This window comes from Hemitrygon akajei, chromosome 4 (assembly GCF_048418815.1).
Source record: "Hemitrygon akajei chromosome 4, sHemAka1.3, whole genome shotgun sequence".
NCBI classification, from domain to species: Eukaryota; Metazoa; Chordata; class Chondrichthyes; order Myliobatiformes; family Dasyatidae; genus Hemitrygon; species Hemitrygon akajei.
The window spans coordinates 139,136,608-139,163,171 of record NC_133127.1 but is presented as its reverse complement, the minus strand read 5'-3'; the positions used below and the strand labels follow the sequence as shown (position 1 = coordinate 139,163,171).

General features: G+C 37.5%; 1 protein-coding gene across 1 annotated transcript in view; it reads left to right on the top strand.

Moving 5' to 3' along the window:
• Positions 1 to 2,643: 2,643 nt before the first annotated feature.
• pcf11 (PCF11 cleavage and polyadenylation factor subunit) overlaps positions 2,644 to 26,564 on the top strand; it is a 28,579-nt gene continuing 4,658 nt past the window's right edge. Inside the window, exons 1-13 of the mRNA XM_073043447.1 lie at positions 2,644 to 3,025; positions 7,648 to 7,773; positions 9,468 to 9,656; positions 9,887 to 10,084; positions 15,204 to 16,360; positions 17,527 to 17,707; positions 18,215 to 19,043; positions 19,753 to 21,425; positions 21,885 to 21,987; positions 23,268 to 23,384; positions 23,498 to 23,600; positions 25,885 to 26,068; positions 26,354 to 26,509. Of these exons, the coding sequence (XP_072899548.1) occupies positions 2,855 to 3,025; positions 7,648 to 7,773; positions 9,468 to 9,656; positions 9,887 to 10,084; positions 15,204 to 16,360; positions 17,527 to 17,707; positions 18,215 to 19,043; positions 19,753 to 21,425; positions 21,885 to 21,987; positions 23,268 to 23,384; positions 23,498 to 23,600; positions 25,885 to 26,068; positions 26,354 to 26,509 (5,187 nt within the window). The 5' untranslated portion in view covers positions 2,644 to 2,854. The remainder of the gene's footprint in view (positions 3,026 to 7,647; positions 7,774 to 9,467; positions 9,657 to 9,886; positions 10,085 to 15,203; positions 16,361 to 17,526; positions 17,708 to 18,214; positions 19,044 to 19,752; positions 21,426 to 21,884; positions 21,988 to 23,267; positions 23,385 to 23,497; positions 23,601 to 25,884; positions 26,069 to 26,353; positions 26,510 to 26,564) is intronic.

Sequence of the window (26,564 nt, the reverse complement as noted above, 5' to 3'; positions counted from 1 at the left end):
ACCCATTCACCTGAGACGTCTGCAACTACATGATGCAGCTAGGATTGACAGAGGTGATCAACACTCATTTTGGGTGAGTTTGTGTGAAGATCTAGACTTTTGAAGTTATGTGCGACTCAAAGGAAGCATAATGTAGCTGTAGAAATTGTCCTGTTGTTACCTGGGTTCTTTAACATATAAATGGGATCTAATATTGGGTCAGTAGGTCTCTTCTTCCAAGAGTGTCTCCAGAATGATGTCTGCTTGTTGCCGGAACAAAGACTTCTATATCACCAGTTTCAGTGATTTTGATCACAGTCACAACATCAATGCCAACAAGATCAAGGAATTAAAAGAGTTTGATGAGATTTAGTGTATTGCCAAAGATCCTGCAGGTTTTTATAGATGTACAGTGGGAGCATTCTGACCAGTTGCATCACTGCTTGGCATAGAGACTGTAATGTGCAGGAACAAAAGAGACTGTAGGAGGTTGTAAACTCAGCCATCTCCAACATGGGCTCAACTGTCATCGTTGTTGAGGACACCATAAAGAGACAATACCTCAGTGAAGGCATATCCATTATTCAGGGTCCTTACCATTGAGGACGTGCCCTCTTCCAATTATTACCATCAAGGAGGAGGTCAGTGATTTAGGAACAGCTTCTTCCCTTCTGCCATCAGATTTCTGAAGTCAACAAACCCCAACCCATTATAAACAAAACAAGAGATTCTGCAGATGCTGGAATTGCAGAACAAAATATACAAAAAGCTAGGAATAAATCCTATTAATTATTGGAAGTCAGTTTAACCCCAGTGCTGAGAAACATTACAGATACAACAATGAGTGACTGTTTAGTGGATCACTTGGATAATTACAGATTGATTCGAGAAGGGCAGCATGCAGTTGTTAAACCAAAATCATATTTAACTAACTACAGAGGGTCAAAGACAGTAATAGGATATTAGTGGGGTTCCAAAAAGCACTTGATAAAGTGCGGTATAAAAAGTTTGTCATAAAGAAGAATACTTCCAGGATTAGTATATTAATGGCTACTCTCCTTAATTTGTGAATAATTTGAATAGAGTTTGGATAACCTTAGTTATTTGGACACAATAACTAAGGTTACAGCTGACACAATAAAAAACTATGAAGGAATAAAACCTCCCAAGGAAAATTAGAAAGGCAGGTGGATTGGACATGTGGGTGCTTGAGAATATTAAGTGTTGGAAAATGTCAAGTGTTACATTATAAAGTGAAGAATGAGAAGAAACAATATCAACTACAAGACACAACTTGAAAAGACAGAAGGACAAAAATACAAAAAGATAACATTGAAAGTGGCAGGGAAATTTCAGAAATAGGATAAAATGCACTTTATGTCAACCAGTTGATCAGGCCATGCCTCTCAGGGACTTGTGTTAATATTATTTTGCAACTGTATCTGCTGTGTGTGACTATATGTACTGTGTTTTGTACCTTAGTTCCAGAGGGATGATGTTTCATTTAACTGTATGCATGTGGACTTGAAAAACAATAGTATACTGAATCCTGGGCTATATAAATAGAAGTATTGGGCAGGAGAGCAAGGAAATCATCTTAAATCTTAATAAAATACTGTTTTGACTACAGCAAGAATATTGTGCCCAGTTTAGGATTCAAAGAAAGATGCAGATGGCCACAAACATCTCCAGAATGAGAAAATTAGATAAACTGGAAAACCTGGGGTTATTAACAGAAGAGATTGTAAGGAGATTTGATAGCAGTATTTGTAGTCACTAAGAGTATAAATATAGAAGAAAAACGAGTGCCTTTATCAGATGGGCTAAGAGGACGTGGAATGAAAATGATTGACCATAAAAGAACCTTAAGTGACAATAAGTCAAAAACTTCTCCTCTGCATTTACTTAGATACAGAAATGCATTGTCAGGATATCGGTGAAAGCCATTTCAACTATATGTTCATAGGGAGGTGGATAAGAATCTGAAAGAAATTGTACGACATTGGTGAGGAGACAAAGAAAATGAGACCAGGTGGATTGTTGTTGAATTGACGAGCAGAATGTCTTTGCCATTTTCTAAAAATATATAATTGTCTGGCAAATATAATAGTGAAAAGGTGCTGTAACCCACAGCCAAGTAATAATGAGGGCATTGCGTCCTTGGGAATATTTTTCCAGACACCACGCCTGTATGACATCAATTACTTCCCTTGGTGTTATTTTAAGTAAAGACAGATAATTGAAAGAGCGCATGAAGATAACATTTATATTACACATTATGTGATTGCAAAAAAATAAAGACAATCAATGTAGTGTTTGAAAATAAACAAAGAGAACACAGTAACTTCCTGAATTCACAACGAAGATAATCACACCGAATTCCATTCTTGCAGCCGTGTTCCGGTAATCCACGTGGCCACATGATATAAACGTCAGAACACGTTCCTGTGCAAACCAGCAGCGAATCACGAGTCGAGGAATACAGCAAGACGCAGTCTTCCCGAGCAGGCACCAATCAGCTGTCGTACTTTGTGGATCGTCATAATGGTTATGCAAATTATATTGAGTCAACAAATGAAATATCACCGGTTTACGTCCGTCACGATAGCAACCAATGAATTCTGGCTGTGATCACGCCCGATTGTGACGCTTTGAATAAGTTAACTGTCCCCGCCGCCATTTTGTATTAGGAGAGGGAAAGGAGTGGATGTGTAGAGCTGTTGAGGAGAGTTACCTGTAGTTTTTGACTTGGTTTTAGAAAGGACTTCCTTACTATGCGTTCGTTTAGAGAGTAAATACGTATTTTTAAAAGGGGAGGCTTTTTTTGATATCCGTGAGGTATTAGTGAACGGAAGGAGCTTTCATTTAAAACGCAATGATGGCGGAAGACGCGGCGAAGGCGGACGCCTGTAAAGAATACCAGTCGTCGCTAGAAGATCTGACTTTCAACAGCAAACCGCACATCAACAACCTCACCATCCTGGCCGAAGAGAACCTGAAGTACTCGCCGGAAATCGTCAAGTTAATCGAAGCACAAATATTCAAGGTTTTTAAATCAGTTTTGTTTTAATTTAAAAATTTTTCGAAGAAAATTCCGAGTTTTTTAAAAAGTCTGGCTAGGAGAAGGGGCGAGACATCCGGCGGCTCGACTCGCCTCCCCGTTGCTGTTGTTGATCAAGATGGCGGCCCGGCTGTAATGCGGATTTCAGCCTCCGCCCGGTCCCTTCCAGCCGTGGCGTCGGCGGCTTTCCATTCCGCCATGTTTTTACTCCTAACCCTTCTGAATGTGTGTTTTTTATTTCTGGCTAGATCAGCGAGAGTTAGTTTTATTTTCTCGATCCGGCAGCCGCCGTGTGTCCTATCCGACATTCGCCGAAGCCTGCCCTCCCCTTCCCTCTCCCGTGTCATCCGGGTGTGACTGGCTTTGGTGGAGGGAGGGAGGGACGGCTCGCTTAACTGGTTCTGTTGCACCCGAACCGCTGTGTCGGCTACGAAATTACTTACTACCTGTTAATATATCGTGTTTTAAGTCCATATTTTCAGTGTTAGTTTATTGATTGTGTAGATTACGTATTAATAGCCGCTCAGATTACATATTGCTAGATCCTTAAATTAATTGTCTATCGTTAGATTTAGTTAAGTGGTTGGAGTTTCCTTGCCTTTTTAGTTCGCGTTAATATTTCTGACGTAGTGAGATAGTTAAGCGAAAACAAGTACGTATGTGTGGTTGGGTGCGGGTGGTTTTCTCTGTAACTGGGCCAGATCGAATATGCTTCCCTTTTTTAAAAAAAAATAAAGGATGCTAGTGATATCTTTTATCTAATGTTCTTAATGGCCTGACCTGTTTAAATGGTTATGAAAAATTGCCAATAAAGAAAATGAAATACTTTCTTTTGTCTTATTTCTTTCAGACTTACAAGGTTTTTGATTACTGTTTCAGTCATTGGTATTCTATTCAGGGGCACACTAATCACAAAACTGAATGTTGAAGGCTTAAGTATTGGGATGGCTGCCTAAAACCAAGATTAAATAAGCAATGACGGTTTCTTGTATTAGTTAATTAAAATGGGGTATATAGTTCAACTTCAGGTGGTTGAGGGGAATTCAAAATGATTTAAGCTATATACTATATAGTAATAAACATGCAAGTTCCATCCTTTAGGACAATCTTATAACACCGACGCATTAAATGAAGTCTAAATTTTAACTTGTATTGTTCTATAGTCCTGTTTTGTGACTTGAGAATGTGGAATTTCCACTTGATGAGAAAGCAAGCTTTGATAATTTATTGAAATCGCTTTGAACAGTTGCATGGATGGTGTCCGTGTGAATAATTACCATTGGCAATCAAAAGCCCATTAGGGACGTTGAAGGTCTCCAGTTTGCTCCATAATTACACAGGTTTTGGAAGAAATATATACAATCTGCTTACCAATAGTACAGCTCTATTGTAATCCAATGTAGTCAAATCACCTTAATATGGCCAAGTTAAGCATTCAGTTTCGTGACCTCCGTTATTAAGCATGTTGCTGGGTAAAATTCAGTAATGTCTGCTACTTGTACTGTTGCAGATACATTGGTAGATGCTGAAGATCTACAGTTCACACAGGTGTTCATTTTCACACGTCATTTAATGACCTCGATACCGATGGCCTGACTACCATCTCTGGTTTATTTTTGGATATTATCAGCGTTAAATTTTAGCTGCTTAAAGCCCTGATGATGTGAAGATGCTGTCTGGTCCTAATTGGAATAGCATGGCTTCTTGGAGCAAGAACTGGTGCAGCTTCCATGCTCTCAGCATAGATCACATGATCTTTTTTATTCACCCTTGTACTAAATTTAAATCTTACTGAATGAGGGAGCAGGCTCGACAGGCCAGATGCCCTCCCTACTCCTTTTGTTCTTAACTAAATTTCCACTTTTTTGAGTTGACTTGCGATCAGTGTCCTAACTATTTCTAAAAATTGCTGGTATCTTATTTGCAGCTTTGATACCAATGTTTTCTGCTTTCATATGTTCCTGCTCTCTGTTGGTCTCAGAACGCCTTGATTATTTTATTCCTCTCAACTATTCATCGATTGTGGAAACGAAATAGCCTGGCTTCCATATAAATGAATAATTTCTTTCTAGGTAGAAGAACAGCATTATCGCTGAAATTCACATGTTTTATGTTGGATGGAATTGGAGCAGATTACAATTTACAATGTAATAGTGATACTGGAATTATGATTTCCAGTAATCTGATAAAATCCACACCAAATGAAACATTGAACCAATTTATACAAGTAGCTTGGTGAATTCCAGGGTTAAAAAATGAAAATTATTTTCATTGATATTTAATAAATGAATTTCTTGGACATGAATCAAGTATGGCCTGTTCAAGAGCTGATGAAAGTAGTGTTAGTTTAAGAAGCTTCATGTCATGAAAGCAATTAAATTACATGATTGCTTTTTGAGCTCCAGATTTTCCATTTGTATAGTGTACAGCTTACTTTGATCAGATTCTGGAAAGACTTGGAGCATAAAATCTAGGTTGAAATCCTATTATTGGCTGTAACTTCAAATTCTTTTAAGGATGTCATTGCCTTTGAGTACAACTTAACAGTTCCCATAATTTACATAGCATGTTGTCCAGAACTTTATGGAACTTACATTACTCCAGGATCTGATTCCTAGAGTAATGTTGCTATAGAAATGATGCCACCTCAATTAAGCACATAATTTGTACAGTTTTATTCAGTCTGAAGTTTAACGATTGGTCAGCAATTTGAAGGCTGTCTAAATGTAAAGATGGCCTTCAATATTTAATTTGTATTCAAGTATAATTGGAATGTTCAGTTCAAACCCAAACAAAAGCAAATCCTTGTGTACTATATATATCTATTACTTTGGGAATATTATAATTACCTGTCTCCAACATTTGTTAAACCACATTTTAGCCATTAAGTGTAATAGAGATTGTTCTAATGGAGTTTCATAACGGGTTAAATGCTTCTAAGAAGTGACTAATCAATAAGATCTTTACCTTTATGTATTTGTATCTCATACAAAACACAGCTTAAAAGTGTAAACCTAAGGTTTGAATTGTGAATTGGGATAATGCTTTAGTCTTGAAGTAGTGCACTGTACATGGTTTTAAGGCATTTCAAGCAGAAGGTGACAAAATTCAATGCAATTGAGAGTACATTGAGTGGATGTAGGCTAGCATCTGTCAACAAGGATTTTGTTTTTCTAATCAATGCGGGCAAATTTGCAAAAAAAAACTGAAGCCAAACTGGCTCTGTATTTAAATTTCACGTGGCATCCATCGAATGACAATTCAACTACCACTTTGATCACAGCAGATCTAAGTATTAGCAAGTATAATGTTACCTACTGATTAAATCCATCATGTGGTGTCATCAAGTACACAGGTTTAAATTGGTATCCTGGTGTGCACTGGTGTCCATTTTCTCGTGATTTTTGATGTTTGGTGGGGAAGGCTGGAATTGCATTTAATTCTGATGTGCAAGAGTAATTTGAGTTCTACATCAAATATCAATGCTTTTTGCACAATTCAAATATATATGCTTAATGTGGTTTTGTTAAAACATTGATTTATGGTAGTAAATGGGCAGCGGGGAGACATTCAGTGTCTGTTCAGTTTAATAGGCATAGTTGAAAGTTGAATGAAATCTGGTCTTAAAGTTGACGTGATTGCAAGGAAAATGGATAAAGTTGGTTTTAAAAAATCAAGTTGGATCTTTATGCCATCACTAATGCCATGTAGTTAGCTGTGTTGATTGGCATACATTGGTATGTTCCTAAGGGAAAACAGCTGGCATTCTGTCAATTGAGAATGACATTGATATCCTAAACACTCAGATGCAATTTGACAAAGTTAAGTGCTTTCAGAATAGTCCCCAAATGTGAACAGAATAAATGGTATGTTAAACACTCACCCAAAAAATTAACTTTCTTGGTTTGGAATTGGTAATGAGTGCATTAAAAGATTGTTTTATTGTTTATAGTGCTAGTAAATGTGTATCATTAAAGTCATACCTTCGCAATTAATTCATGTATTTCCATTATCACTATTTTATGGGATTTATTAAATCCAAATATTTCATTTAACATTTAAGTTAATGTGTAATTGTTGGCTATTTGGCATTGAATTGCATCAGCGAGATGCTTAGCCTGATTTGGGTGCATAGTGTAATGTATAGAAATAGTTGGAAAATGGCCAGCTTTGCAAGCAGTTACAGTCTAAAACAATTTCTATATAAATTCATAATTAGGTTATTGAATTATAACAGGTAATTAATCTTGGAACTGCATTTTGCTGCAGTAGTTGAAGAATGACTGGCAGCTTGTATTCCATTTCCTCGCCAATGTTTCTGATGATTGGAAAACATGGAAGATCTTTGAAGCTACGTACATGGAAGCAAACAGTAAAAGGGCTATGTACACATGAATATAAATGTAGCACTCACAGACGCCATGGAACTGTTCTGAGACTGAAGAATTCCTTTTCGTGTTGACAACAACCAAATCCTAAAAAAGCTGCATTCTGGAACAGTTTACTCTTAACTGCAAATGAACCTTCCTGTGTTTGTATGTCATTGACTTTAAAAAAATTTGCTTTTATCTGTTTTCCTAATATTCTGAGTTTTCCTATTGCTGCAGGCACCAGTTTCAGAGAAGCTTCCAGTAATGTATCTCATGGATTCCATTGTGAAGAATGTTGGAGGAAGTTATATCACACTCTTTGCTCAAAACTTAGGTGTTACATTTTCTAGTGTATTTGAAAAGGTACCTATAATTTTGTCACTACTGTATATATGTATATATTTGCTTCTGTTTTGTAACTAGATAGCATTGAAGTAGCTGATGAAAGGTATGTATGTTTATGAAGCTGGAATGCATGTATGGTTTAACTTCAGATCAAGATTTACATTGTGTTGATTCACATCAGAATTGAGCTGCATTTAAAATTGTTCAGTGGCATGAAACTGGATTTGCTATAATTTGAAGGGGAATATGTAGAAATACAAGATTAGATTTTAAACATGGACAGTCTGAGATGCAATCTCTGACTGCATTGCTGAATTTCTGGTTCTGAGCACCCCCCCCCCCCCCCCAACACAAACACATTTTTTGAGTGTCCAATAATAGGCAGGTAGCCTCATGCTTACACTTGATAAGAAAAAAGACAAATTTGAATATTTCGAGGGTGTAACTTAAATGGCTTATGATACAAATAAAATTATTGTGCTTAAATTGTCTAAATTATTAACTGCAAATAAGTGTGGAATAGGGCACTCATCTATTTTTGAAAAAGTATTTGCAGATTTTAAGTGTCCGTATTTTAGAGGCTCCACATCATTGAAAAGCTGGCTGATGGTGTAGTGGCATCCACACTGAACTTTGAGGCGAATGGTTCCGGGTTTGAATCCGGCCAGCTTCTTGCACACACTCCATCTGTGCTGGGTTGAGCATCAAGCTAGCAGCTCTGCCTGTTTTTTAAAAAAAAACAGACCCATGCTAAAGAAATGGCAGATTGCTGCCTGATGTGCCACAAAGGTGCGGAGAAGGCTAAAAAGCATTGAAATTTACAGCACATTTTGGTACTTTTCCTTCATGCCATGACAGAAGGAATCTCCTTTAGTAATAGAACTAGAATTTTCCTTTTTGAGGCTGATTAAGAATTCACATTCCCTGATCATTGATAGTCTTCCCTTTCAAATCCAACCTGCAAATATACTGACATCGCCATTTCCTAAGAATTTGTTCTGAATGCAATTGCTTTTTCATGTTGAATATTATTTCTCTTGACACATTTTTGATCGTACAACTGGAAGTGGAGGTTTTTATTTTGTATTTTAAGCGGATTTTGATTTTGGTCGCAGAAATAGATCACAATTTAACAATTTAATCACTGCCAGATTTGGCATTCTGCGAGCAGTAACTGAAATTCAAATGGTGAGAAATTAACTTCCACCTCACTAATAACACTTTTGAGTGATGTCAGCAGAAACCATTGGTGTGGAATCCAATTTGAAAATTACTTTGATTATAGATGTTATTCGAATGGACAGCTTTACAAATAAAATGTTTAAAGTTTTGTACTGCAGTGTTGTCCTCGGCATTCTTCATGTGACCAAATGAAAAATGTAGTTACTAAGATTTATATTTTTGACTCTGAAGCATGTGCTTAAATTGTATAGTTTGATTTGTTGAGGCAGTGAATGATCATTGTTGTGTACCTTAGACAAAATAGCATGTTTTTGAAATAGTAATTGAGTCATTCAACAGACACCATATTAACTAAGTAACGGTGTACAAATATCCCAAGACTTGCGTCTGCTTCAGAAAGTTCATTAAAAGAAATCTCACTTTTAATGCAGCTTCCTTTAATCATTCTTTCTGATTTATTCTGATAGGTATGTTTGTAAGATTATAAAAGCCATAACACTCATAAAGTTGGATAATTATTTTGTTCTTAGGTGGATGAGAGCACTAGAAAAAGTTTGTTTAAATTGCGTTCTACGTGGGATGATATGTTTCAACTGACGAAACTTTATGCCTTAGACGTCAAAGTCAACAAAATAGATCCTGCATGGCCTATTAAGCCTTTACCACCAAATGTGAACAGTTCAAGTATTCATGTAAATCCCAAGTTTTTAAATAGATCGGTAAGTGTTAAAGGAATCTCGCCTCTTTCATAAGGAAAGCATAACATATGTTGGTCAACTTCAAGTTGGATTAATGTCCTTGGCACTATTAAACTTAATGAGCATAAATAAAGAAAATTTGCAAAATGTTTGTTGTGGTGTTTCTCTTATTTGCCAACGTTTCTTGTACCAGCTTCCTTGGAGAATTGTAGAATACCCTGGTCGTAACTTGAATTTTTCCTTCCTTGTAGCTTGAAGAACCCAGCACCTCAAGTTCCACAGTTGCTCCTGTTAATTCAGCCAAACAAAACATAGCTGAGTCACAGAAAAACATTACACAGGAGCAAGAGCAGTTTATAAGACAACAACTATTAGCAAAACAAAAGCAGTTACTTGAGTTGCAACAGAAGAAATTGGAACTGGAATTAGAACAGACAAAGGCACAACTGGTAAGTTAAAGTACTAATCACTAAATATTACATTTCAGTGGTAAATATCCATAGGGAGTGAAGGTAAGTGGAGATTACCTTTTCCACATTATGGAATTTACACTTGAAAATCTGGATATAACAACAGAAAAATCTTGGACCAGAATTTTAAAGCCTGGGATTTTAGCAGTAATGTCAGTTTTCATTGGCTGATAGCATTTAGATTTGATACTGGTCTGAGGGATTGCTAAATCTTAACAATGTCTTAAACATTGTTAGTTCTTTGTTGCATTCATTAACTGAAGGTGTGCATAGCCAAATCAGTGTTAATAATTGCATTTGGAAATTATTGATTACTTGTCTGAGATTTAGCTATCTTGTGTTGCATTACTAAGGCAGTTACCACATTCTACCAGCTCATGGGGAATGCATTGACAGTACTTCAGGTCATACATAAACAAGTTCAGTTGTGTAAATAGGCCTTGGAAAGTAATGTTGCTATTTAGCAATACAGCGTGGAGTAGGCTCTTTAAGCCTGCAACTTAATGACTCTACAACCCCGATTAACTAACCTAATCACAGGACAATTCTAAATGGCTAATTAACCTACCCTGTACGTCTTTGGACTGTCGGAGGAAGCAGGAGCACCTGGAGAAAACCCACACTTAACACAGAAGGGTGTATTGGCTCCTTAAAGTGGCACTGCAATTGAACTCCCAGCTGTAACAGTGTCACAGTAGCTATGCTTCTGTTGGCTAACATTTGGTCAAGTGAGCTTCACTATCAACAACATGAGCAATATCTTAAGGCTGTTACATCATTCATATGAATATATAAATCTTGCCATATCGGCTAAGATCCATTCTTTATCTTAGATAAATAATGGGCTGGTTTGCATCTCCCCCTCAAAGACTTGTGCATTGGGAAAAGCATGTATGCATTTAATGAGAATAATGAAAATCAAGACCCACAAAGGCACATTTAGATATAGTTTGGGGAATGATTTCACCCAGGGGCAATATTGGATGATGGGCCAATCTCCTTGCCCCAAAACAGAGTGACGGTTGACAGTTGTGCCTTAAGTGTTGATAAAATTTGTGTTATGATTTGCAAACAGTATACTATTTCATTCTACAAAATTAAATCTGGATTTTGCAGAAACTTTGTTTAAAAAAAAAATAAAGAACTTGATAAAATGAAAGCAAAACATTCTGGTAAATGAGCTGACAAATACTTGCTATACCTGGATCAAAAACATTTCTAGATATGATTTCAGGTCAATCATGAGAAAGGGTTTAAATTTTGATTCACTAAATATGACGTAGTTTAGAATGTCTAGATTTACTGGGTTATCTGGATTTCAGGATGCTTTCTAGTTATCCAATTAATGTACTAAGAAATTGAGGTGTGCTTTTTAAAAAAGAAATGCCAGGTTCTTGCAATGCTGGATATTTTGGCGCTCATCTCATTTTATTTTTAAGTACATCAATTGGATAACCAGAAAGCATCCTGAAATCTGGATACCCTGACTGTATGAGGGGCAAATAATTATACAGTTCAAGCAGATCTTGGACTATTTTAATGTTTTCTCTGCTTACAATGACTTGGTGTATTTTCCAAATAGTTGTAGCAATGTGGCAGGATTTTATCAGTTGGGAGTTGGAAAGGGATTAGTACTCAAGGATAGCATATTATAATTGGAGCAGAAGGCAAGTCATCCATTGTATGCAGTTGCAAGAAAAAGTTTGTGAACGCTTTGCAATTATCTGGTTTTCTGCATTACTCAGTGTGGACTGATCTAAGTCACAATACATAAACTAATAACATAAACAGCTGTAATTTTCATTCAATACAGTGCTTAATCATTCAGTCCAGGCTCGAAACAGTATGTATAGGTATGTGTTGCTTACCATCCACGATACATTCTGTGAAATTGGACGTTGTGCGAACATCATATTATATACTTAGCAAACCTATATGGAGTACTGTAGTGTACCTGTATTGACTAAATAGCCAAGAACTTACATTAAAACTATACTGTACACTATAATACATACACTAATTATTTATTTCATTTTAAACTTTTTAATTTTTTCACTTTTTAAACTTTTATGTAAACACTACTTGGCCTATATCACACAATTTATCAGAGGATTGGGATCATCCACATTACTGTTCTCAACTTCCTCAGTGTTCTACTTCAGGAGGTGTTGGCTTCTTCAGGAATATGTCCAGTGTTTTTTGCCAATTTTTCTTTTTCTTCATAAATTCCACCTTCATATTGTTTAATAACCTTCTGTTTCACTTCCAAATCAATACTTTTCCTTTGCCTCTTGCTGCTGCTATCACTAGGAGTGGTTTTGCTGTGTCTCGAAGTCATGATGCACTTTAATATCTTTGAAAGAAAATTAAACAGATAATGCTACTACACTTGAGATGCAATACACAAGATTGGTTACGTCTGCTATGTCATGTTCTCCGATCGGGACTACAGATGTATGTGCAATTTGATGTCCAAATGGATGTTAAGCAGTGCACACCTGTATTTCATAACTGGTAGACACCTACTTTAGCAGCAATAACTTCCATCAAATGTTTCCTGTAACTGCTGATCAGACTTGCACAATTACAAAGAAGATTTTTAGATCATCTCCATACAAAACTGTTCCAGTTAATCCATATTCCTGGATACTTGAACAGCTCTCTTCAGGTCATGCCACAGCATCTCAATTGGGTTAAAATTTGGACTGTGGTCATTCTTTAACCATGCAGTTGATTTACTTTTGTTTTGGATTATTGTCTTGTTGCATCATCAAACTTCTGTTAAGCTTCAGGTGACAGACCACTACCCTTACATCCTATAAAATGTCTTGATACAATTTTTAATTCTTTGTTCCCCCCAAACATAGTTCACTTGTGTCATCTGTCCAGAAATTGTCCCCAAAGTGTGGCACATCCAGGTGGTCTTTCGCAAACTTGAAACATGCAGCAGTGGTTTCTGGTGTTCTTCCATGAACTGATTTTAGCAAGTTCTAGAGATTTCTGCAGGTCTTCACCTTAAGTATTGCAAGTTGTGCTCTTGGTGTGATCTTTGCAGGATGGCCACTCCCAGGGAGAGTTGTGACAGTACTGAGTTTCCTTTAGTAGGTAATTTCTCCTACTGTGGTTTGAACACTCAAGTCTTTAGGAATGGTTTTGTAACTTTTTTCCACCTTCATGTGTATCTACAGTTCTTCCAAGGTCCTGAAAGTTGTTTAGATCGAGGCATGGTGCACGTAAACATCTATCTTGAAGAGCAGGCTCTGTCAGTAACCTGACTTTGTGTGTCTTCTACAACCCACGCCCCCAATCTTATCTAATTGATTGGAACACCTGACTCCAAATAGGTTTTGTAGAAGGCATCAGACCTCCAGTGGTTCATACTTTTTGGAACCTAGACCGCGATTGTTTAAATGGTGTACAATGTATTGGCTAAGTGACTTAGATGAAGATCAGATCACATTTTGAGTAATTCAGGAAACCAGGTAATCGCAAAGGGTTCACAAACATTTTCTTGCTGTACCTTGAGATCCAAGTCGGGTGTAGTTTGACCTTAACAGTTTTAATGAAGAAAGATATTAAATATACAAATTAAACTTGTATATTTAATTAAATTAAATATTATGTCAAATTGGCAGTCAGTAATTTCTCAGATACTTGTTTTCCAGTGGGATATGAGCTTGATTTCCCTCATATGCATATTTCAGAATGTACTATTGTTGAATTTGAGCATGCTACCTTGGTTACTAGTCCCTTGTTATTACATGACTGATACAAATATGGCATGATAGTGTAGAATTTGCGAGAAGATTGAATGCTTTCTCAGCCTGTCAGTTAGAAGTCCCAGTAAAATTCTGGTTATTAATATTAATTTGAGGGATATTTTTCTGAACCACCATGAAAGATTTGCACCTGAGACCATTTGTTACAGAAATAAGTGGTTGAAGTTCTTGGAAAGTGTCTTTGGGTGTCAAAGATTACAAGAATCTCTTCCTTTCAGAAAACATGGTTTCCCTTTGGCTGCACTTTCTGAGCAGAAACTTTTTATAGGCAACCCTACTTTATTTTCAATAACTAGTGTTGGATCAATGAGGCAACTATTGATCAATATAAAGTTAATTTCTCCAACATTTCAAAAACATCAGCTCAGTAAACTACCTTGCTCTCAAAAGTTATATTCATGTTTGTATTTGAAGTGTTGAGCAGTTTTTAAAGTGTGGCCAATTGTGGTGTAGCTAGTAGAGGTACCTCACTCTGGATGTCTGAAGTTTTCATGTTCCTGTGGTTGAGTGGATTTCAGGAAAGCCACATTTTCCTTCCACGTCCCAGAAAATGAGGGTTCTTGTGTAAATTACTCCATTAGAGTGGATGTGTATCATATTTGGGAGTAGTTTAATGAGAATGTGGAGGGAATGAATTCTTTAGGATAGAGTTAGTATGAAAGTTCTTGTTCATTGGTGCAGACTCAATAGTCTGCAGAGTTGAATGTTCTTGTGTCTGACTAGTCCAAGTAAAAAGTTATGATGGGAATGCTTGAGTCATCTGAAGAAAGGTTTGTCTTAAATGATTACCTGTTCAGAATACTTGCTGGATGTAACGGGCAGAACCAGTTCGTCACAAGTCTATTTTCATATGCTTCTGTTAGATTCATTTAATGTGATGCAAACTGTTAGAAAGAAACTGACATTTCCTGGACAGTTTCCTATGCAATAGGGCAATCTTAATTGTTCTAGTGAATATTTTGAATCTTGAGTTCAATACCTTTCTTGAAATTGAACACTCTTTTAAAAAGAAATTGAAATACTACATTATAGGAGTCAATGACACGGAAGCTGAAATAAGAGAATGCATGCTAAACTAGTGAGGTGGAAACAAGCTAAAATTTGAGGAAAAACTAAAATTATTTTAAAGTACTTTTTTAGAGTACATCAGTTTCTATAGTTAAAGTTAGAAGCAACCTTGGTAAAGGTTTAAGAAAAATTGTTTTAGAAACTATAAAAACACAATTACTTAATTCCATATTTTAGTTTGAAGACATAGTCTGTTACGCATGTTGATGCTCTTTTTACTTATTTCGTAATGGTACCTAATTTTATTTCAGATTGCTTCACTTGCTTCTCAACACCCCATTCCTGATTCAATGGTAAACCTTGGACATTCCAAACAACATGTACCAATTACAAAAGTTTCTCCCATGCTTGCAACGGGGTCAGCAAAGCCAACTCCAGCTGCAGTCAGACCTTTGCAACAAGAATCGGCTCAACAAGAAAGATCTCAGGCAGCACATGCCAGTGATACCAAAGCATCAAATAGAGATCCTCGCATAAATAGGCCCAGTCACCAGACAAAAGATCCTGCTAAGAAGGAAGGGCCAATGCAAACAATGAAATGTGAAAAAAATGTAAGCAAAAAAAATAGCCCAGCTAGGGTATCCTCTGAGAAGTCAGCAAATCAGGCCAGTGTATCAAAACCAGACAAAGATAAGGTCAATGACAGATCGGCCAGAAGGGAATCCAAAGTGTCGGAAGGAAAATCTAAAATGGTTTCACCAGTGAAAAATAAGTTGCCTGTTAAAAATGCTAGAAAAACGGACACTGATAAGGTAAAAGTAGAAGCTGCCAAGAGAGATCCAAGATTGCGAAAGTCTTCTCAGGATAAGACTGATGGCAAAGTAGAATCCAAAGAAAGGAGGGAAAGTACTGAGAAAAAGGTGGAGGAAGATCAAAATAAAGGAACTGAACGTAAGCCTTCAGTAAACAGAAACAGACCAATCAATGGCATTCTAGGAAATGAAAAGGATGGCAAAGAGATGGAAAGAGATAGTAAATCTGGAGGATTTAATTTTAGGTCACATCCAAGATCTTCAAGGTCACGGTCCCCAAGATCACGGTCACCTATATCACGTTCAACAAGACAAAGAAGTAGGTTGTCACCCAAAAGGCGACGTATAAGTGTTTCACCGCTTTCCAAAGTGCAAGACAAAGAAAAACTGGCAAAAAGGCCCTTGTCTGATGAGTATAAACAAAGTAGTAACTGGGAACATCGAGATCTTAGAAAGAAAGCTAATGCCAAACCAGAAGCCAGAGATTCACGGAAGCCCAAGAGGACACGAGATGAGAGGGGTCAGGAATCACAAGCTGTACGTCCTGAAAACAGAAATTCCCCCAGACGCTCCCCTGAACCAAAGGAAAATGTTGAAAACTGGCATGACCCTCCATCTGCCAAAAGGTGGAAATCTGGATGGGAGGAAGCTAAAAGGTAAGTTTGGAATGCACAGGCCCAGACTATAATCTTATTTTGATCTGTACTTTTGTTCCAGAGTTTAAATTGAAATACAAACTTCTGACCTGAACTTCACAATATGCAAAGGATACTCTTTTCACCTCTGCCCAAACTGAAGTTCTGCTCAGATTTGGAAAAATGTTACAGATATTGCTATGGTCTGTAATGTCCATCCAGACTCTGTGACTATTTTAATTGTGGCTTCTATTTCATAGTTTGTAGAACCCTTGATTATATCTGATCTTGCTCCTGAGTACCGGGACAGTCTTACACCTCACTAGCTTCCACATTGAACTGATTATCCTTAGTGATTTTTGCCATTCTCAATGAATTCTACCTTGAGATAAATGTCCCCTTCTCCCCTTTCAGAAGAATCTTAAGATTTCATTTTATGTTCACTTTCAACTGAAGATGTAGTACCTCTTTTACTGTTTACTACCATGCAATTATATGTTGGAGAAACCAAATGCACGTTTCATTGACCATTATATGGGGCAGGGCAGCTTCATTCAATTTGCAGTATGCCTGACTGCTTTTTCAACCCATACCTACTGTGACGTGTTTGGTTTCCAGCACTGTTCCATTATAGTTAAATGTCACCTTGACAGAACAGCAGCTGACCTTCCATCAGAATTGTTGCCAGGTTAAATACCAAATTTAACAATTTAGGATAATGTGCTTTCTTTGCATGTTGTAGAATGGATATACAGCTGTCCTCCCCAGGTGATGGTGTTTCAATTCCACAGATGATGCCCATGTCCAATTTTCTGGTGTTTTTCCGGAATTGTTAAAATTAAATACAAGTCAGTTTCCTTCAGATGCTATTAAACACTCTTCACCTTCACTCTTCCATTACTTAGTAGTGATACAAGATTTGGGATTGTTCTTATACATAAATTTGGGATTTTGTGTACAACCAGATTGTGCAAAATATTGGAGATACTGATGCTAGCAGGTGCCTGAAAAACTGTCATTGCTAGGCATTCACAAATTAATCTTGGTCTATTTTACAAAATGTTCCAGAGAGGGGCTTCAAATGCCTAATAAGGGGCAGAGATTGAGTTCTGTTAAAACTAGAACCAGTAAATTATTTGACATAATGTGGTTGATAATGAAGACTAATGAAAATGTTTACATTTTAGCTTGAAGCAAAAACAGGATACTCAAGTACATACAAAATATCCACATCAGAAGGAAGTTTATCCTGGAAGTAAAGGAATTCTGTCTCCTCGAACACCACGCCAGCAAAGAATGAGTGTTGATGCAAACTTACAAATCCCCAAAGAATTGACAAATGCTAGCAAGAGAGATTTACTGAAAAAAGTAAGAGTTTATTAGAAAAGTAAGAGCTGGGGTTGAGAAGCATTTTGTGGTAGAGTTATGAAGAATTAGTATCGTATAATGAGATTATGTTAGAGATTATTACTAATTCTCTTGCACATGAAAATTGAACTAGAGGAAAAAAACATTTGTAGCAGAAGCATTTATATGAAGAAAAAGTTCTTTGCTTAAAAAGATTTTGGAATGCTTAAAAAATTGGAGATCTAAATTATTTGGATCTGAAATTGGAATATTCCTTGTACCAATTGGTAACACATATTTGCGCTAGGTGCTGTTTTCTTCTCGTTTCTAAAACGTCACAATTGAATTGTAACTTCATGATAGCTTTTTTTTCATCTGATGTCAATGTTTTCACTTGCACTGAGATCTCATTTGTTCGGACAAGTTTAGTAGTAACTAAGTTTGACTGTTATTTTCATTCTTCTGATAAAATATGTTAAATGTTTTATCTAGATATTTGCACCTAATACTGTTTATTACTGGTTTTAGGCAAATCAACGACTAGCAGCTGCAGAGATAAGTTATGATGAGTTTCTTGTTGTTGCTCATCAAATCAATCAATTGTTCCAGTACCAAGAGGAAAAGAACAGGTCTGGTGATTGGCAAGCCTCCCATGTTTCTCCAAGGGGTTTTAAAACTGAACTTAAGGGAGAATCTCCAGTTAGAACCCAAGGTAAAGGTGGATCTTTATCTGAAGCAGAACTGAGCTATTTTGAGCATATGTCTAAATTAAAACGAACCAGGGTTCAATCAGAACAACTGCATGATGCAGAACCTCGTTGGAAAACAAGAGAGAGCCGTAAGGATGTATCTAGTGATCTTTCTCTTGATGTGAGAGAAGATGCCGATCAAGGAAGCAAGTCCCCAATTGTGAACAGCTACAGACATGACAATAGAGGCACTTTTCAGGAAAGGAGGCTTGGGGAGAAAAGAGAAGCAAGTGAGAGTATGCATCACACTGAAGGAAGGCATTCAGAAAGAAGAAAACCTTGCGATAAAACTATGAGACATTCTCCTATTGGTGATAATAGACAGTCACATGACAAACATTGTGACCGTGTGTCACCGCCACATCAACGCATGAGTCCTTTAGTAGATGAGCGAAACCAAAGTAACATTCGTGACAGCAAAAAACAGGTAGATGATCCTTTGCCAACTAAAAGAAATTCACCAAATCCTGAAGATCGATACAAAACCGATTCTAGCCATGGAATGAGACAGCTAGAACCAGCACGGAGCGAACATCTTAAGGATCAGCGGCAAGGAGCACATCAACCTGAAAGAGATCTCAAAGAACTTGGTCCAAGAGAAAGACCAGGTAAATTTAGAAGTGTAATTAATTGATAATCTTATTCTTGGTCACGATGTACATGTCTAGTTACTGGCAAATAATTTTAAAGTAAGCAATGGGCATCCTTCCACATGGATTTTTAAAAAATCCATCTGATACCATGGTTTTCCCTGTTGAGGTTTTTACCCTAACATTTGGGTACATGTTAAACTACATTTACTGTTTGCAACAGATTTCATGGGAGATAAAGTTGCCTCTTGTTATGTATTTCAGTGACTCTTCTGTAAATGTTTTCCTACTTGAGTCACTGGGCACGTCCAGTATATCCACAGCATCATCACACCATTATCATTCTTGAGACCAGTTGTTAACCACTGTCTACTTGTACTTATTCACTAGATGTTTGGGATGCTTATGTAAATTTGACAAAGTGTGAAGTATCAACTGGTGTACATTTTGTTATTTGAAAATTCCTGAATTTCAATTTATGTAGCACTCAATTCAACTATAGTTGGTTTGCAGTTGCACAGACATACTTGAATGACCATGAATGCTAAATAGTCAAAGCTGTGTACTGAAGTTAATCTTGCCTCAAATATAATAACTTTGAAATATATTACAAATATTAGGTTTGTAGAAGTATTTTGAATATAATTTTGACAGATGATCAATTTCACCCTGCTCTGTGATTTGTATATTAATTTGATCCAAAGTAATTTCTTATTTGTTTTATCAGATTCCAAAAGAGATGAGCCAAGGCAACGTGACCGTCATTCAGAAGAGAAATCTGCTTATGATGCACCATTGAGGGCTGCTGGACTAGTTGAAAATCAACGCACAAGATCTAGTGTACCTGAAATACCACAGAGATTTAGAGAACTAAGTGACAGACCAGGGCCAGGAAAATCTTCGTCTCTAAGAAATGTGGATAAAATTAGAAATGAACCCATTGAATCAGACAGGACATGGGTTCGTGGTCGGGATGGATCTCCAAGCTGTGACATGCACATTACTGGATCTAGGATGAGGTTGCAGGATCTCCCGGAGCAACTTGTCCAACCTGTTAATAGCTCTGACCACTCTGGTCTTTGGATTGAGGGCATTCCGGGGCAACCCGGTAAACATTTTGACGGACAGACTGGTGCATGTTTTGATGGTCCCCACAGGGGGCACCCTGCTGCATGCTTTGAATGTCCAGGTAACCTGCGTCTAGAGCAGCCCTGTGTACGCTTTGATGGTCCTGGTGGCCCACGCTCTGGGCTCCGTTTTGAAGGTGCTCGTCCAAGGCAACTCGGGCCACATTTTGATGGCCCCCGCATGGCACAGCATGGGCCACGTTTTGATGGCCCCCGCATGGGACAGCATGGGCCACGATTTGATGGCCCACACCTTGTTCAGCCTGGGGTGCGTTTTAATGGTCCACATATAGTGCAGCCTGGGGTACGGTTTGAAAATGCAGGTGGTCAGCCAGGGGTTCTGTTTGAGGGTCCACAGCCTGGTGCTCGCATTGATGGTTCACATCCTGGTCATTTTGACAACCCAGGTCGTCATCCAGGCCAGCCAAGCTCACGCTTTGGACTGCCTGCAGTTCAGCCAGGCACACAGTTGGACAATCCTGGAGGTCATCTAGGGCACCCTCGTTTTGATCCACATCCTGGGCAGCCAGCCATGCACTTTGATGTCCCACATCCAGGACAATCGTGCATACGCTTTGATAACCCTGATGGTCTTGTAGGGCAGCCACATTTGCGTTTTGATGGTCCACAATCTGGACCACCCCATATGCACTTTGATGGTCCAGGTTCACGCCTAGGGCCACCAGTTGCACGCTTTGATGGCCCACGTCCAGGTCAACTAGGTGCACGTTTCGATGGCCCTGGTGGTCATGCAGCACCATGTGGTATGCGCTTTGATGGCCCACAGATTGGGCAGCAAGGTGCACATTTTGATGGTTCAGGCAGTCATCCAGGGCAACCTGCCATTCGTTTTGATGGACCTACTGGGAGTCGTTTTGACATAATAGCTGCACAACAAGGGACACATTTTGAAAGTTCTCGTGGGCCACAGTTTGATGGAGCTCCAGTGCATCCTGATCCTAGAAACAGTGTTGTTGGTCATTTGTTTAACAGTCATCCACCAAGCTCTCAATTTCAGGGAAGAGGCCTTGATGGACAATCTGGACCCAGATTTAACATGCCTCAAGGATCTCATTTTAATGAATCTGGCATACATGGAACAACAACTTTGGCCAATCCAACCTTCATGCCAGCAGCTGGTCCTTGCTTCGATGGTCAGACACCATTACCCCGAGTGGAAGGACCACACGATCAGTACGAATCAACACGCGGGACCTTTTATAACAATAACCTTTCTTCATTACCTGAAAACTTGCCTCGCCAACAACAGCCTGTAAGTACTGGCAAATTATTATTTTTAGCTCCATTAGTTTGTGGATGAGTAAATGTATTGGGACATGTAGGTCAGAAGATCCTTGCAACATTTCTGGGTCCATATAGTGAAATTAGTTTTGAGCTGGTTTAACTTTGAGATGATTTTGGTATAGCTATGTTAGTTTATATATGTAAAGCACTAGATAACCACTGCCTATGATGCATCTGTAGATACATGAGGTGCAAACACTAAAGAGAAACTTAATAATGAGATTCTGCAGATACTGGAAATCCGAGGTCCCATGGATCTTTGGAAGTCGGGCAGCATGTATGGAAATTAGTAAATAGTTGCTTTCATGTCAAGACCTTCATCACTCAAGAAGGGGGAGGATGCCAGAAACTTGATGTTAGGCATTTTTATTCTTGATGTTCAAAGTTTTGGATAATCTAGTTTTCATCATGTGTTTTTGTTTTATAGGTTAATGCCATGACTAGTTTTCCCAGCAGTCAGATTTCATTCAGTCAAGGGCAACAGTACTTGCCATCTCAATCTTCTGTTCCGGTTACACAGATACCGCAAGGTAACACATTTTCTGCTAATAAATTAGTGACTTCAGTTTTCGATTAAATTATCATCAAATTTCTGCCTGATCTTGTACCTTGTCCTGATGTAATCAGTCTTGATCTCTATTTTGCTTTTCTCTAGTACATAGAATTGTCTTAGAATCTTGTCTGCTTGATGCACCTTTTACTATTTTTTTTGTAAGTCATTTGACTGTCTTTCTCTTTAGCTGTCAGGATATGCTGCAGTTCGCTCATTTTATTCCTATCAAATCATGCCTAGAAAACCAGTTTCGTTTCTGTTTTTTGTAGAGTGGAGAAACTTGGTGCTTCTATCACATCTTTATTTCTCAATGATAAATACAGATTCCATGTATGAGCTGGCCTGATTTATCATAATCCAACATCGGATTTTGTGCAGGAATGTTTTCAAATGTATTTATTAGAATGGACTCAATGCTGATTCTCCTGCATAATTCCATCTATTTGATTTTTTTAATGTCAGGTAGTTTCCATTAATTCCATCTTATTGACACTTTCAATTCTGTGTCCAAGTCATCAAGCCTGCCTTAGTTCATTGCAGGTCTCTGTCTTGCCTCAGGCTATTTGTTGCAAGTCCCATCCACACTTTTGACATGACAATTCTGCGTGACTGTTCTATTTCCTCTTACATTGTGCCCTCCATAAATGTTAACCTGTGGTTTTTGATGGCATACTTTTAAAATCATTTGTCTACATTGAATTACTGATTATAATTCTGTAACTCTTCAGCCTAGTGACATCTGTTCTTCTACTTTGGCCTTTGTGCTTACCAAATTTTCAATGTCCCCTGATCTGGAGAATGCCTTATGCCCAGATCTTAAGAGTATGTGTCCTATTAGTAAGTTCAGGCATGTTAAGAAAGGCAGAAGATGGACTTCCACTCGAGGAAGAAACTTTATTTAACAGGGTTGAGGAATTTGGAGGAAGTATTTAAATTGTATAACAATTAATATGCAAATAATTGTCTTGGGTTCAAGACTTGTGAATTAGAAATCTGCCTTTTGGTAACTACCGGTAGATGGAAGAAAATGTTTACATTTTAATTGCAATAAGCTCTTCAGTAAGAGAAATGAGTAACTTTAGCTTTATAGCATGAAACCTTGTACTTGAAATGACCGGTAATATTTGGCATTAATCTTATAGCAATATAAAACGTCAACTTAGTCTTTGGTTTGTCACTGTTAGATAAGTATAACAATATCTGAGGCTATTCTGTTAGCAATTACTTATTGTGTAATTAAGTGTTATACAATTGTAGGATCATCTTTTGCACCTTTGGAGAATCATTTGGGACAACTGGATGTGAATGAGCTGTTTTCAAAGCTGATTTCTACAGGAATTTTGAAGTCAAATCTAGTGGAATCCACACCAACACGTGAGTTTTTTTTTTGAACAACTGTTTTTACCTGCAAAACCTAAATTAAACCAGTAGCAAATAACTCAAAATATTGTGAATTATTTAATTAATTTGGAGTCTGATGTTTCCAGAGGGTGATTCTCAAGCTTCTGCTATTGGTGAAGATGATGAGGAGGAAGAAAATGAGGAAAACATTCCAGATCTTACCAACTTCCAGGTTGAGGAGCTGAAACAGTAAGTGATTTCTCTCTACTGATGTTGATTATAACTTTAATATCTGTAGCATCCAGTTTCTCAAAAGGATCAAAGCAATGTCTGCCAGACTCTTCAGCTAATAGTTAGATTCCTGTAAATTTCACTCATTTATTCACTGGCATTTTGGAAGGGAAGGGAGGAACTCTTAACGTAAGCAAAATGTTTGATTGGTAGACTGTTACTTGTGGATTTTACTATATTGAGCTTTTTCAGGAAGTAAGTCTTAAATTTCTTCATTATGCAATGTTTTTAATCTAGGAAAGGCTTACATCCTATTATTCCATTTAGTATTCACCATTTAAAATGGCTTTATTGTATGAGTTTTTAAACTTTGGATCTGGTGACTTCATAGAATAAATCACTATATACTGCAAGCATTTGACTATTGGTACATTGCTGCTTGAAAGTGCTTTCCAATTACTTTATACAATGTGTTGATTAGTAAAGGCCTGCATTTGTTTTAATGAGTCAGTTTAATTGAAGTGCTATGACCAAAGACCAGAAAGTGCATTGCTGTAAGCTAATACGCAGAGCAAGAACATCAGTTGCCTACAGGTTAATTAATAGGTTATTTGGCCACTGTTAACCTGTATTCCTTTGGGAGTGGAAGGAAGCACAGGGTCATAGAGATTGTGCAAATTTCACACAGATAACTCATGCAGTCAGGGTTGAACCCAGACCTCTGGCACTGCACCATTGTGCAGCCCACTAAGTAATCTCTGCATAGCATAAAACTGGAAGCAGTGTATGGTCATGAAAATATAATTGATATCAGAAATAAAGGCTAAAGGAAAATAGAGGAATCTAGGGAAGAAGTGGATAGAAGCTGTAGCTACTGGTTAAAATGTTCAGTACTATTAGCAGTTCTGGGAAACAGCTATGGGAATATTTTTTCTGAAAGTATAGGTTTGCTGGAGTGATCGCTAAACTTTCATGGATAAAATGACGTGGAAAAATTAGTCGAAGCAATCTGGTATTCTCTGAAATTAGGGTTAAAGATTGAGGAAAATGAGCACAGACTGTTCTGTTAAATGGGGCATTTAGGAATAGAGACAGGCCTTTTAGGTCTTAAATTAGGAAACAGTGATAGAAGTTTAGAACTCTTCCACGATAGGTACATAATGTAATTTCAATTGCTAATAAAGCTTAGTTGAAATGAATTAAAGGTGCATTATCATTGCACTTTCTGAAGAGGAAGGTATTGAAGAATCTTGAAGCTGTTGAACATTATCTAAAATTTAACCATTTTCTTCAGTTTCTTAACTGAATGAACAAAGATTGATACCCAACCCATTGTCCATTGTGCAGAGTAGTTTTCAAGTTGTTGCTTCCAAAATAGCTTCTGTCTTCCTACATTGTAATCGTTTAAATTTGTATATCAACTGCACTTCAGAAGGGAATCTTAGAACTGTACTGTGCAGAAGTCTTAAGGTGCATGTAAAAAAAAAATAGTAGTGAAGATTATTTCAAAAATGAAATGAAAAGTTTCTAAGTATCGGGGAAATCTTGAGCGATAAACAGGGAAAATATTATATCTATTTGATATGACCACCCTTTGCCTTTCAAACTGCATCAACTGTCATGCAGTTTTTTTAAGAATCAGTGGGTAGATTGTTCCAGGTGTCTGGGAGAACTTGCTACAGTTCCACAGACTTTGGCTGTCTTAATTTTCTTTTGTCTCCAGGTAATCTCAAACTGTCTTGATATTGAGATCAGTGCTCTGACTAGGTTGACTAAAGCTTTCCCCATACTTTAGTATGGGTATGAAGTGCTTCTGTATTTGGATATACTGTATTGTTCAGTGTAAAGTTCTCAACTTCCACTCTATTAGGAGAGGGTCTCTGGAAATGGGGTGTATGTATAGGACGTGGCTCCTTATGTTAGCATGAAAATTACATCCATGAGACACTGGACTTCTCACAAAAATGCACACATTTATAATGGATTCAGTGCTGTTGCATGAAAATATCCATAGGAATGAATTAATTTATAAACTTGACTAGTTATCCTTTGTTCTTTATGACTCATAGGAGCATTCTGATTTCTTGCTTTGTACCAGTTTAAAATACTATCAATAATCTGTGGCCCAAGTTTAAACAGGATTGGAGTGAAACAGATGCATTTGTGGATCCTACTGAAGAGTGAATGTTTAAAGTGTATATCATGTAAAAGAATTGAGCATTTGTCCCTCTATCTTTGAAAGAACTTTAAAAATCCATTTAAATATTTATTTTACATCAGTTTATTTTGCTTCCTAAAACAGACGGTATGATGGTGTTATCAGTCGCCTATACACAGGCATTCAGTGCTACTCTTGTGGAATGCGGTTCACGGCATCGCAGACTGATGTTTACGCAGACCATTTGGACTGGCATTATCGTATGAATAGAATGGAAAAGGATGTAACTAAGAAAGTAACTTACAGAAAGTGGTACTACAGTTTAACGGTAAGTTTGTTAAACAAGCAGAACCTTTCCACATTGTTTTTTTTCCATATTTGTTGATTTGCTCTTGCACTGTGGTAGTGAGGATAACTGGATCCACCCAGGCACTGAGCAGGTAGCCGGTATTGGTAATAGAGATTGAAATAAAGAACATGGTGCACAAGGTACAACCATGAAGAGAATGAACAGCTTGGAATTTCCAGGAGTTTATGGGGGGGATGGTTGGATGAAGAGAGCAGTTGAGATTTCGGGATGGTTTTTTGAAAAAAATTATTTTTACATCCACAGGACTGGATAGAATTTGAGGAAATTGCTGACCTGGAAGAACGTGCTAAAAGTCAATTCTTCGAGAAGGCCCATGAAGAAGTTGTACAAAGAACACAAGAAGCTGCAAAGGAAAAGGAATTTCAAAGTGTTCCTGCTGGACCTGCTGGAGTACATGAGGTAGGATTGGTATTGAGATGTATCTGATTAAACATAACAATTATGTCAGACTTAA